Raw genomic sequence first — 14762 nt, 5'->3', positions numbered from 1 at the left:
GACCTGGACAATGCAATTCCACATTTGGCCACTATGTACCATAATGCACTGAAACAACATTAAACTAAGATAATCTAATAATTATTATAGTTTTTAAATCTTTGTTAACAAAGAAAATACATTTGATGGTTTCTTTTGTCACTTAGGCAGTCATCTTGCTGATGATTTCTTATAACACTCGTTCTGAAGGGCAACGTTGCCCAAACACTTTGCCCTAACCCTCTATCCCAACAAGAATCTGGAGACCCTACCCTGAGGCGTGAGCACCCAGAATGGAAGGATAGGGCTAATAGGTAGGGGCAAGAGGTGTACTGAGACTGAGCCTTTGGATCGATGCACCCGAAACTTTATTTACACTTAACAGCTGGAGCAATAGTCTCTTCTGCAGTTGCCATCTGTGATTGCAGGGACCGCTGTTATGATCTCATTGTCAAAACCTCCTTTTGCTTTTAATGTAGGTAAAAACTGACAGGGCATGGCGGGACATGCTGTATGCACCGGTAAACGCAGCTGAGGGCTACTTATCCATTAAGTGCCTGTTACCTGGGTGGTGGATCATTCATTTGAAGTGCACTTAAAAAAAAAAAAAGAAGAGAGAGAGCGACACTGAGATGGATGCCAGCTGTGTCGGGCACGGCACGATGAGGCGAGACGGTGCTGTCAGACAAAACGACTTTAAATAATGACCCTCTCTCGGGTATGGCCACTGAATGTCTAAATAACAAGCTCATTGAAACGCACGACAGAAACTCCGGGAAACACGAGTCCCGCCGGGAACAGGTGGCTTCCCCACCATTGAGTTTCTGCTTGTTTTAATTAATGACTTTAGCCGGACTATTCTAACACCAGACCTCACTGTCATTACTTAAGTTAAAAAGTGATGGGATGATGATCATAAATCATGCACAAGTCCCTCTGGGTAGACAGCATTCCTGAAAGATCATAAAGACTTTTATTTGTGCAGTTAGAATGAGGAGTTTTGGGGATCATAACTCGCATTTGGAGGCTTTTCTATGCCACCAAGCAAGAAATTAAGGGGGGGAACACTTCCATGGAAAGTATGCAGCCATGTGAAAGTGTTTAATCACTAAGCTCCTGCGGGCGCGTGCCTGGGGCATTTCAGCAAGCCGTTGGGAGCAGGCTGTCGACACAAAGGCAACTATGGACACACATCTCTCTCTTGCACACACACATGCACACACATGGAGACAAAGCCCAGAATCACATAAATGTTACTGTTTGCTCATGGCTGGAGTGCGAGTGCTTTATCTTCTTTGACGTGAACCAGGTTCCCAGTCTGTACACGTGGGGACTTCCAATCTCAGCCTTTACAAGGACTGGGACATCCCCAGTCCCCTCAGATAAAAAAACTTAGTGTGTGCTGTAGGTGTAGCCCTTTGTAATCCACCTTGTACAAAATCACTCTCTGTGCAAAGGCAACTGCAAGACAGAGAAGCTTTCTACATTCCAGGTTTTACAGATGAGCATGAGAAACAAAGACACTTAGGTTTAAGACAAAGAATTCTCGTATTCATCTTGTATACATTTCTAATCACCACACAAGGAAATCCATCTGATGATGTCTCAAGGGAGTACAAAACAAATGTGTTTGGGTCATATCAGGGCACGATCTAAACATGCTTAATACGGTTTAACGGATAAATCCTGGACATGAACCGAGGCCTTAAGTCCCCAGAAATCCTTGAAACAAAAAAATATGAAAGATGAAGACTCCAAAACAGACCTTTTCAGACCTTTTTGGATGATGCACATTTTATGTAATCAGGCCCCCATGACTGCAGGCTTTCTAGGTTGGTGTGTAGAGGACAGATAGAGGCTGGGACACTTTGATTATGAGGGAGAGCGAGGGCAGTGCAGCTGCTATCCTCCAAACAGCATCTCCTCTGCTTCATTAGACCGTCTCTGTCTGTGTTCAGTCCTCATGTTTGTTTCAGGCGATGGGGAACATGAATCAAAGCATTCTGAGGTTTGCTCTCTTACTTCCTGCACGCAGAGGAGGAAAGCACTTATACAGCAACAAAATCCTCTCCGGGGACATAAGAGAGGAGTGAAGGGGAAAGCGAACAGAGCGACGCAGCACTTTGATTCCAGCCCCCGACGGTCTGAAACCCAGAAACTGATAGCTGTATGTACCGAGTTCACACGGGGGCTGGTGAAAATGATATGACGGGGAAGGGTTTTGTAAACAGCCCAAACTGCGTTAGAGGGGACAGAGGAAAGTCGTGGTCCAAACAGAAAAAGAGAAGATGATCCTGTCTTTTCTCTGCTGTGTAAACATCCCTGATGGGATGGACAGAAATGAATGTACTCTGCATCTGACAAGGCAGGGATGCCAGAATTGATTAACACAAGAGATACATCATTGTCTTCATCTCAGGGCATCTTATTTTGTCGACGTATTACACACACTAGAACATTTTATTTAAATTAATTAGTTAAAGCCACCACCAAGAAGGTCAAACTGTGGCTCATGGGAAGTTTGAGTGAGGGTAAAGAGCATGCTTGAAAGAAGCTAGTGCGAATAAAATGTTCTTCAGCCACATCTAAAGGCAAAAATGTTGTGACACTGTATCAGTGTGGGGAGACAGTGTCTAGACACTGTTCTGCAATCCGACAAGAACTTCATTGAAGCATGTCGAAGCCTGTACTGCTTTGTTGGATTTGTAATGTTGCCCAGCCACCTGGACTTACTACCATCTTTACTCTCTTCACATAAAGGGCCACAATGAAAAGGTCTTGGACAAGCAGGTCATCCATTAATCGCAGGGTTGGCACCTCCATCCCCGCCTCCTCCTGTCCACATGTCAAAGTGTCCTTGAGCAAGACAGTAAACTCCAACTGCCCCCGGTTGTTAGGCAGCAATAGGCCAAGTAAGAGTGTGTGTGAATCAACAGGCAACACTTGTTAAAAAATGAAGCCAAGGCAAATGTAGTTTTGTAGTCCCTCAAATGGCCACTTGAGGCTGGCTCCAAAAGCAAGTCAATCCCCATAGACCCCCATGTTAAAAGGCCCAACTTTACAGCAGAAATAAACATGTTTACAGCCTGGTATAAAAATGGTATTGGTCTCTAGGAGCTAATTTTTAATGAAACCTGTACTATTTTTCCATAACTCACCTATTTACATTTTATTAAGGCTAGAAGTAACGCATAATTAAGGTTGTGGCTGCTCTGATTTACAGGAGTGTGCTATCAGTTACCATGGAAACAATGTAAGGTAACATAACCATGGCATAAGCCCCGGAAGAAAGTTAATTGTAACATTTTGGTCACCTAAAAAAAAGTCTTGTTTAGCATTTTGTTGGACTAAATGACCCTCTTAGTATGTTTGATATTTTTCTGGTAAGTGAATTTTGTTTTAATGGTTTGTTCCTGTTTTATTGCTAGCAAAAAGTCATCACAGTTAACCATAGCTGTAAAGGCATCGTGTCAAACAAGCTTGCTGCTGGTTTTATGATTAGCCCCATCCTCTCCTCCAAATATGGTCACTTCTGGCTCTAAGAAAACCAAGATGGCGACGGCTAAAATTTCAAACTCTACGCTTCAAAACAGGAGTCCACAAACCAATAGGTGATGTCACATAGTTACTTCCATAATTTGATATAGTCTAGGGTTTAAATAGTAGAATGACACACACACACACACACGCGCACACACACACACACACACACACACACACACACACACACACACATAGTGTGTATCTTTACATTAGACAAATAAAGCCTAAACCTCTCTCTGTTTTTAAGCAGACTTTGTTTTTTGTCTCTCATGCAGAGACACAGGTTCCCAGACTGGTTTAAAATCCTTCTTTTCCTTGTCTTTAGTGTCCCATCATTTTTTTTCCTGAGTCGCCTCACAGAAGCTGGAGGTCTCAGAGGTCAGCCCCTTGAATAAAAGAATGAAAGGACATTTGTTGCTGCCAGACCGGGCGGTGACCTCGTCATTTGGACAAACCCACGTTTTTTTAGACCAACGTCCACTTGAGGAAATTCAAAGCTGTGCCGCACACATAAAGACAGCGGATTGAGAGGCCCACTTAGAGGCTGGTCGTAGAATATGCTCCATCACTAACACACCCACCCACACACACACACACACACATACACACAAACACACCCACACACCACAGCCCAGCCAGCCTTTCCTGTAATCTCATGGGACCTCAGTCTTCCCCTGAAAGAGCGAGCCTGACACGAGCCTCTGACTCAACCCTAAACATCCCCGCTAACCCCATGCACACACACACACACACACACACACACACACACACACACACACACACACACACACACACACACACACACACACACACACACACACGCATACAATTTCCCTGCCCCACAGAAAGTAGGGGCCCCAGGTCGGGCAGGTGCTGCTGCAGCCCCACAGGGCCGTGCGTATATTAGTGGTGTGTATGGATGTGTGTGTGTGTGATAGTAGGGGGCCCGTTTGCCGTCTGTCAGTCCAACATGCTGCATGCATGATCAGCCGGTCTGTATTTGTCTTCTCCTGGGGTTTCTTGGCTCTATCACTGTGTGTGTATGTGAGTGTGTATGTGTGCTTTTGTGTGTGCACACCCACATGTGTTTCTTACAAGCTTGGTCTGATGGATCAATGCATTTGGATTATGTATCACCCTAATTGCATTATCAGGGTCAATGTCAGCGGACGACACACCCACAGCCTCCAGTGTCCTCCCTTCTGATTCTCTCATCACCGCAGTGAGAGTTTGGTTTGACAAAGCCTCGGCCTGGTTACATGTTATGCTGAGATTGTTACCCAGCAGGCGAAGAATTTAAAGCAGCACTAGGCAAGATTTTGATCTAAAATTATATTTGTCTAATCAGTCTGACTCACAAACTGGGGTCCGAGCCATCCCCACCAGCTGAGACCTGGTAGATTCACCTCATTTAGCGAATTACATACTGGTGTTACTTAACCACAGAAAGGAACAAATCCAAATGAATCAATGATATAAAAACTAGTGGCAGTGATGAGTAAGCGCTTGAAAAATAGCTGTAGTTAGCAGTATGAGAACTTTTAGGGATGCTTTAAGCAGCACAAATCAGCAGGGATGGTAAACATGAGCGAGCTGTGTCAAGTTAAACATCATAACACATGATTTCTAAGTGCTGAAGTTAAACATTTTCTGACAACCACCTCTTGGTTCCAGTGTGCAAAATTTCCTATAGCAGGTTTAAGGGGACAGTTCAGCCCAAAATCAAAAACATGTTTTTCCTCTTACCTGTAGTGCAATCTATCGATCTAGATTGTTTTGGTGTGAGTTGTAGAGTGTTGGAAATATCAGTCATCTGCCGTCTTACTAATATAATGGAACTAGATGGCACTTGGCTTGTGGTGCTCATAGTGCCAAAAAATATATATTTGAAAAACTCAGCAGCAATGTCTCTTTCCAGAAATCATGACCCAGTTATTCAAGATAATCCACAGACCTCGTATTGAGCAGTTTCATGTACAAACTATTTTCACTGCATAGAAGGATGTGTGCCTCTAGCTCACTTAGCACATCTGAGCTTTCTAACATTACAGCCAAGAAGGACGACATTAATGTTTACATGTCATACTGTCACAGGCACCAGTCTTTCATCCACAAGTACAAGCATGCTTTCTTCTGCGTGGTGATGCAGTTTGCGAGTGTAGTCCAGTAGAAAGAAAGTAGTTCCTACATGAAACTACTCACAACAAGGTCTGTGGATTATCTTAAATAACCAGGTAATAAGTTTTTCAAAAGTATTTTTTTGGTGCTATGAGCACAACAAGCCGAGTGCCATCTAGTTCATCTAGATCTATCTATAATCTAGATTTATAAAAGCACTACAGATAGGAGAAAAAATATGTATTTTTCTTCTTGGGGTGGACTATCCCTTTAAGTCACCTCCTATTAGTGGCAAAGCCAGTGTTAAAGCATGATTTTAATGCCAAGGCCATGATTCATGGACAAAATCTGTAAAAACCATGCCATTAAAAGTCATTTAAAGGCATTTATTACACTACAGCTCTGAATATTTTTCACAGAAAGTAATGTTATCCTGTTTTCCTGTTACCACTGATGCTTAATTGCTTATGGTGCAATATTGCATCTCAGTTCATCCAAAATCTTCCCCATGTTTCATGACCTTTAAGCGGGACAATGCAGTGTTTCCTCTGGCCAACACATCCATGCTGGTCCGAGCTAATAATAACAACAGACATTAAATCAGAGGTCACCCGGGGTTCACACACAGATGAGCGCCTTTGCAGACAACACTGCTCCACAATGAGTGAAACATGCATATGGTGAGAGACTGAAATCACTGTTGCTTGCAGTACATACCTTGTCAAAGAGAGACTTCCATTGCTGAGATGAGGGAATAGAGGGGAGAAAGAGCAAGTGAAGGAGTGAGTGAGAAGGAGAAAGGAAGAAGAAAAAAATTCTCAGAAACAGGTGCCTCAGCAGACAGAAGCACCTGTTTGGAAATGATGGCCAAAAGGACTTCCCTCTCTGTGCGCATTTGCCTTAATTGCAGACTTGAAACCCCATGCTGTTATTATCTGATCATTGCATTCAATGAGCCGCAGCAAAAGATAATAAGGTACGAAAGTGTGGCTCATTATGTGGAAGGGGTTTCTTATAGTAGTAGGCTATTTTGGATGTTTGAGACAACTAATGAAGCAAGAGTAGTGTGTGTGTGTGTGTGTGTGTGTGTGTGTGTGTGTGTGTGTGCGCGCGCGCATAAGCGTGTCCCATATTCCTAGAAAGACTGTGCGTCTTTGATATTGCTTTTTGCTCTGTAATACTGATATCTCTATTGCTATTACATTTACATAAATACACTTCTAAATTCATTTTAGGCTCATGCTATTACATTCTTCATATAATCAAACGCACTGGGAGAATATGCTCTAAAGGAAAGCTAAGGTGCGTAATATTAAAAAAAAATGTGAAAAGGCAACAGTGGGCATATGTGCACTTGAGGTGTCTATGTAGTGTGTGTACACTTACGTCCTCTGGAGCCACGGGGAGGACGTCGGTGCTTTCCAAAACCTCGATCTCCTCGCCCTCCGCGTTGGACGCCACCGCCGGGGAAGAGTTCACGGGTGCCTCCCGGATTCCGCCCGTCATCTTCGGGCTGCTGTTCTCCATGCACCCGCGGAGAGCAGCGACTCAATCCTCAGGAATGACTCCACATAGTTTAAAGTCCCATTTGGCTCCCTATCATCATTGGCAGAAAGTAAGAGAGCTGAGCATCATATTCGCTTGCGCATCCCTCTCTTGGATCTCACTTGGATCAGATTAGTCCAGGGGGAAAAAAAATAGATAAATTAAAGAGGTCCAGTTTTTCCCAAGCGCACTTTTTCCACATAGATCGGGCAAAAATCAGTCCGCACAGAAAAAGTTTATTAAGTTATAGTTTGGAAATAGTTCTGGGCTGTGAAGTCCCTTTATGGTGTCACACCAGCGTCTACACGGTCGTTAGTCAGCAGTGACAGAGGTTTGCAGACCTGGAGAGGAGCCTGGATTTTGTCCGCCACGAACAGAGGCAACGGTCCAAGTTTGTGAAGCAGAACTGGACGCACATTTACAGCGCGAGTCCTCTCACTTTGGGAGATGCGACGCAGCAGCACAGCGCAGATCCATCTGAAAGAAATAGTGACATCATCAAACGCTGAACAACAACATGACAGAGATGACAAACCGCACTGGATGACGCACAGGTCTCATATGGCTTCTCCATCCAGGGGAGCCGGTGAAACTCGACAGAGAACAGCGTGGGCACCGCCACATGGCAGACTCAAGAGCGAGAAGTCCAAGAAAAGTGCCCGATTTTGTGGTGCGTCATGATACCTGGCACGCTGCTTTCCTGCCGGTCGGCGGCGCAGCGCGGGGACAGCCGTCTGCTCTTTCCGCCGCGTGCCGACGGGAAGCCTCACAGAGAGGGGGGAGGAACACACCGACCGCCTGCGTTGGGATGGTTGGTTGAGCTCCAGGAGACGCCGGGACTCTGCTCCAGCCGCATGCGTCCCTGTAGGCACAGAGAGAGAGATGGAGAGAGAGAGAGAGGGCGGGGGCGGAGAGAGAGAGAGGAGGCAGTGAGAGATTTGGCCGGCGGTGAGGAGGGATCACCAGCCACTCCCGCTCCGGGGGTTTCGAGGAACTCCGGCTCCCTGAATGAACAGCTGGCTGTCACTGCTCACTGGCTCACTGGCTCAGAGGTTGTAGGTCGTTTGTGCATGATGCTGAAATGTTACAGTTGTGTGACCATGTGGTAATTTAATACACTAGTGTATATGCACTAATGTAACCCTATGAGATGATACCTCTTTTTAATAAAGGAACCATTTGTATAGCTTTTATAACCATTTGCTGACGTGAAATTATTTATCAGTGCTTCAATGATCATATAAAAGAAAGATTTGTTTAATCCTTTCTGTGTTATAGAAGGTTGGTAATCCATTAATAAAGGGATAAAATTGTCTCACATTCTAGTAAGATAGCATGTTTGTAGGTATAACCCTGCTGGGTAAACAGCTAAAACCCAGCTTATAATGGTAGCTGGTTTTGTTTGGTTTTAGCTGGTCGAGGATGGTCTTAGACGGTCCTAACCCAGTTCTTGCTGATCTTTGATGGTTTAGCTGGGCAGGCCACCAGCTGGACATGCTGGTGTGACCGGCCTGTCTAGCTGCGCATATTTATCTTTATGCATATTAATATCCCAAGGCACTAGACTTAACTGATTTATGCCCTTTGTTTTTCATACTTCCCCCTCATGACACTGCAATTTCTCTACACTCAAGGACATTGATTTGGTTTCAATTTTACCGGAACATCAATGGATAAACCAGCTAGAGTGACCATCAAATGCTGGTATGACCAGCTAAACAATCAAGAATTATGCAAAAACATACCTAAAGCTGGTCAAACAAGCTTCAACTTTCTCAGCGTCTTATTAAAACAACGTTATTGCATTGTGAATTAACAAATAGATTTTGGTCCTATTATTGTTACATTGTCAATGGGAGCAGTCTCCCTAACATATTTAAGAGCTAAAAAGACAAAAGAAAGTGTGAAGGGAAAAAAAGCACTAGTCAAAAGGATCTGTCTCGACTTGGCATTGTAAAAGCTGCTTTTATCAACCGTTTGTAACTAGGGCTGTCAAACTAATATTTTTTTCTAATCACTATTAATTGCAGAATTTCATTGGTTAATCGTGATTAAGTGCACTTTTAATCAAGTTTTCAATTCCTTTGTTTTGCATTTCAAAACACTTTTCAAGTCCACATTGACAAGGTAAAGCAATTCTACCAGATTGTCTAGATTAGGAATCAAAGGACCGGAAAAAATGTATGGGCCAAGTATAAACTGGACATGTCTGTAAAGGGCAGACTCATGGGTAACACAGAACCCATTTTCACTCAGATATCTTGAGGGAGCCCTGTGAAATGGCCATGTCATTTCTCCAGTGCTTAGATCTAGCCTAACTTTGGAGTGTTATTCAGCCACCATTATCTGAGAAGCTGGCATGGTTTGGTTGGTACCACTGGATTCCTTAGATCTTCTAGTTTTATATGATTCTAGTATCATCACCATCACTATCATCTAGCTCAGCATGGTACAGCCTCTTAAAGACAGAAATGGTGGCCTGTGATTAATGTGATTAAAAATTAAATAAAAAACTCATTATGTATGGGCCTAAATCCATTGTGATTAACACTGACAGCCCTACTTGTAACTGATCTATAAAGTATTTACATTTTTAACCATTAATAAATACATTTGTCACAATGTAAATGCTTAATAGAGGGTGTATTGTCAGAAACAGTCAAAGAGGTAACATTTTATTACTTTTTCTGCTAACTAATTTATCAGTGAAGAGTTCAGGGGCGGAGCAGAGGGTTGCTTCTGGGGCTCCAAATTTCAAATGTTTTCTCATAAGCCCTGAGTCTTTTATGTTTTTAACATACCTTTATTTTTGTGTCATGCGGATAGTAATCTATACCGATGCGCTTTATCTACCATACTAAGCCCTAAACAAATCTAATCTAAATGTTTATCTGATGGCCTAACATTTAATTCAGAGTATTAAAGACTACATTTACTTTGCATTACTGGTGATCCATGATTTGTATTGAGCAGCCCAAATTATTATTGCATGGATTCAGATTTGACAGCTTAAAGCTCCTCACCAGCCACTTCCTATTTAACGATTAACTTTATTTCTCAAACATAAAGTAAACAACATACTAAACTTAGCTGGAGGAAAGTAAGAAACCAAATAAGACGCTATATTAACTTGTGCAATAAGTTAGGCTAGCTAACTAATGTTATAACCAAGTTAGCTAACTAAAAAGGCAAAATGACACACAGATAAACAGTCCCACCAACACTGAGAGATGTGCCTAAGGCAATCATGCTACAATTATGGTTAAATAAAATATAAGCTGACAGCCACCTAAACTCTGAACACAAAATTAAATTATTTGTCAAAAGAAATTAGCACACAGTATGTGGCTAATCATCATTGTCAGGAAATGAATCAGAAAAATATGAAATGTCGTTGAAATGCCAAAATACACCCAAGGAGGGCTTTAACATTTATTAATTCACCATATTACAAAAATAGGTTTCAGGATTAGTAATGCTGTTCATTCCAAAATACCTAGCTTATTTATGTTATGTAACTTAATGGTAGTGAAAATTAGTCATCCACAACATTTATCATGTTATTGTTTAAGAATAATAAAGACAGTTGGAGAACATTTAGATACAAATTAGCATGTACGCCCCACAGGATGACTTATTTCCTTGGCAACTATCATGTTTTTCCCAAATGATATACTGATTTTTGACATTCTTTTGTTCAAAATAGCTTGAGAAGCAGTGCATATAGGTGCTGTAAATAGGGAAAAGTCACCCTGGAAGTGAGTGTCCAGAGTTGTAAATTCCAGGTTGTTTTAGAGAATCTAAACGGTCCCCTCCAAGTCTGCTGCTACAATCATCCAAATGATGTGGCCCCATTTCAGGCAAACACCCACCTATTACCTCCAGAGACATCAAAGAAAACTAATAAGTGGGTGGAAGCCATGTATTAGGAGGAATGATGTGATGGCGCTGAGGTCTGCAGTGTGTAGGTTGATCAGTATCACTAGTGAAACTCCCCCAGGTACAGTATGTGATAGCATTGCCATGGAAACAATACGGTCAGTTGTTTTTCTAACCCTAGGGGTCTTTTGCTGACTCCCACACGCCAGTGTTGGGTTCAAGCTGGAGTCAGATTTGTTTTTAAAAAAAGACCCAGAACCCGTTCTGTATCTGTGGTCAGCTGACGAGGCCAAATGTTGAGATTGTGAAGTTTTATGTAGTCTATCGTGGATAGGAAGTTTTATGGAAGCAACTGTAGTCTAACCTAAATATTAACAGCCTCAACACTATTCACTTTTGCCTCTCACATTCTGATATTCATTAAAACAGAAAAACGTCGTCTGTGCAGACATTATCAATACACGGGTGACACTTTAGGGACTTCGTTGCTGATCTGCTGCAGAATATAAGGACTTCAAGGCATAAAGCTGCTGGGATTTGCTTAACAGATGCAATGTATATCCCTATAACTTTTCCACAGTCTACATTTTTATTTTCAGTATTAACACAGCTATTTTTTTAAACTGGTCCTGGAAAACCACTAGTAAAATCAATCATAGCACATGCAATTATACTGCATAAAAGCACTTAACAACTGTATGGAGAGAATGAATTATAACATTTTGACAAAATGTTTTATTTGGGTCTAATAATGACAAAAATGAACTAAGTAGATAAATCAATTAGTAAATAAACCATGTCATAATCTCCCGAGGACAGATCACATTCCATCATATTACCACGGCGTGAGGGGAATCATTGTCTCGTTAGCTACAGGCACCAATGGGAGTTTCCATTAAAAGCAGCTAATTGGACAAAACAAGCTTTGACGTGTCAGCTTTCGCAAGTCATGCGCTAACATCGGGTGAGGAGCTGTGACATGAGAGGCAGATGAGGGAAGAGAGTGTGAACAAAAAGGAGAGAAAGAGAGAAAGAGCCAAGATATAGAGCAAGAAAAAACACCTGCTAGTGGGAGAACCTAGCTCATGTATAAATTAACAGCTGAGATTACTTCCTTTTTCACAGGAGCATCTCTCAAAGCTGTTTGCAGGCACTAACTGTTCCCGAAGCCAGTGGTTCCCAACCTTTCCCCTCTGACATTTCCCTACAGACCCTCACTGATGAACTCAAGTACAATTTGAAAAAGAGATATTTGTTTTAACTTCAAAAAGTTGGTGTCTAGGCTGCTTTGAAAATTTAAGTTGACTAAATTTGAGAAGCCAAGTTGAATTATTACAAAATAACCTCAACTTGTCTTCTCAAATTCAGTCAACTTAAAATGTTAAGGCAGCCTGCACACTTCCTTTTTTCAGTTAAATCAAATAGTTTCTTTATGCGTTAGTGATGGTCCAAATGTATTCAGGTGTATTGAGTTTAAATTGGATGTTACACACTGTTGTGTGGCCTGAAAACCGACTGTTACAATACATTTTTTATTAATACAATTGAACTGTCTATGCTTTGGTCAAGTTTGCATTTGTGCTAAGATGAACAATTCAATTTACTTTAGCTATTTTAACTATTTATTGAATACTCTAACTATTTCAATACCTTATTCAAAACCTTATTCAAACTATTTTAACTGATTACCCATTACTTCTAAGCTATCCCTTTCTGGGGTTATCCCTATGTTCTCAGGGTCTTGTATCTTTTGTTAAAGACATAGGACCCTTAAATTAGGGCTATAGTTGCAGTTTAAATTGCATAGCAAAGGGATGTGGGCATTTCAAATGCAATGCAACTAGTAAATATTGGTTGAGAAACTGTGAAGAATCAATGTCTGACATCAGGAAAACTATCTTTCCTGCAAATTTGAGGGTGTCTACTGAGTATAACATCGGTAGACTGTAAACTGTAGGGAAGTGATTTCAACATACTGAACCAGGTAGATACACAATAAATATTTGACCAAAGAAAAGCACATTGCTGAGAACAGAAAATCTTTTCAAAGGTCTGAAGAGAATACTCAATCTGCAAGATGAGAAGAACACTTTGTTTTCCTCGTGTGCCTCCGCATTGAACAAAGAATCCAAAAACTGAGAAAATTATTGATGAATTAAAGTCATTGGGGGCCAAATTTCACAACAACCAAACTATATCAAAACATAAGTTTACAAACTCTCACACAACTCCTGCAGTACAACCCAAGTCTCATTTATCCAGTTATTTGCTCAGCACTTCCCAAACATGCATTTTTGCTAAAAAATGTCACAATATTGGACACTTCCATTTACCAGTAGCATGCCCTGAACATGGGCCCTTGTATGAGCTCCACTTGAGCAGAAACATACAGGTGTGCGCAGGCATTAGACAGTTTGTTCTGACATCTTTTTAAAATTCTGTTCTAGCAAAACTTCATGTGTTTGGGAATGAGCAATAAAATTGGATAAATGAGTATTGGATCATACTGCATGCGTTGTGTAAACGTTTGTGAACACAGGATCTGATATAACTGGAGCTTCGGTTAAACACATTCATCTTCTCTCTTTTTGGATTCTCCATTTACTGTAGAGGCATGCAGGAAAAACAAACTTCAATGTAACAAGTGGAGAGTAACTGGTATAGAAATGATCACTTTGCAGGTTAAGAATTCCTTTAATGAGTCGCATTAGGCGGATACTGAGCTGAACATCAGATCATACTGTAGATAAGGTCCCTTGTTTCAATCATTTATCAGTTTCTTTTACATAACTATTTTAACCATGACTCATTTTTGTTGAACTACTCATCTGTTACTGTTTGCTGACTATTTCAAATGTAAATCCATCATTTTTAGTGAACTATTTGAGCTGTTAATTACTTTTAAACTAACGGATTCAATATATCTGCTCACTTGCTCAGTTTTCATACTCTCTTAATTGCAACAGTGACAATATGTAGTATACGTATATGTACACTAAAAATGCCATGGAAACTACACAAGCAACCCCTAAGGTACAAGTACCCATGACAGGGAATCCCAGCTCTAAGGAAAGATCTAAAAGTCCTCTTTGTGCCAAACACAAACACACCTTTAGATTACTGTACTGGTTTCAACAGAATGCAGGCTGTACCAGCAAGGACTTCATTTTTAATGGTTAAATAGAAGTTCTCATGCAGCGCAGTGTCTGACTGTCTCACGTAATTACAGACACTCATTAGTGAGAATCAGTGGTGCCTCGAATGTCCTGACAAAGCAGCTGCACCACAAAATTCAGCTTCAGAAGTCCAAATGCACTGTTTCTTAGATCTACATGGGTTTAACAACTCCAAGATGATTCAGGGGGTCTTTTAGTGGCTCTTAAGTGGTCTAGGGTACTGCTTGACTTAACAAAACTTTGGGTTCTGCTTAAAAGAAAGTTTTTGAGTTAGTGAGTAGGCCTAAAATATGTTGTGGGGGAAATTCAAGGTAAAAAAAAAACCAAAAAAACAAAACACACAAAACAAAACAAAAAAAAAACCAGATAATCCTCTGCCACATGCCATGAAGTCATACTGCCCAGTTTGTTCAAGTAAAGCTGCTCACGACTTATATGCTTGTAAAAAAAAAAAGACAGAAATGGGATATTTGTGAAACATGAGGTAAAAGAGGGACAAGTGAAAACTGAATTTTAAAATCC

The 14762-nt window shown here is 41.3% G+C and overlaps 1 protein-coding gene across 5 annotated transcripts in view; it reads right to left on the bottom strand.

Moving 5' to 3' along the window:
* Positions 1–14762, bottom strand: part of rhbdl3 (rhomboid, veinlet-like 3 (Drosophila)) — an 87490-nt gene that overhangs the window by 72345 nt on the left and 383 nt on the right. The window contains exons 2-4 of one of the 5 annotated variants that reach the window (XM_088075556.1): positions 7870–8047; positions 7027–7662; positions 6358–6381 (exon numbers count right to left, since the gene is read on the bottom strand). In XM_088075556.1, coding sequence (XP_087931682.1) covers positions 6358–6381; positions 7027–7167 — 165 coding nt within the window. In that variant the 5' untranslated portion in view covers positions 7168–7662; positions 7870–8047. Of the gene's footprint in view, positions 1–6357; positions 6382–7026; positions 8356–14762 lie in introns of those variants that run through there. The other 4 variants (XM_088075557.1, XM_088075555.1, XM_088075559.1 and 1 more) reach the window with 4 other exon arrangements.

Source organism: Plectropomus leopardus, chromosome 3 (assembly GCF_026936395.1).
Source record: "Plectropomus leopardus strain MGB_pleo_1.0 chromosome 3, ASM2693639v1, whole genome shotgun sequence".
NCBI classification, from domain to species: domain Eukaryota; kingdom Metazoa; phylum Chordata; class Actinopteri; order Perciformes; family Serranidae; genus Plectropomus; species Plectropomus leopardus.
This window is presented reverse-complemented; position numbering and strand designations above follow the sequence as displayed.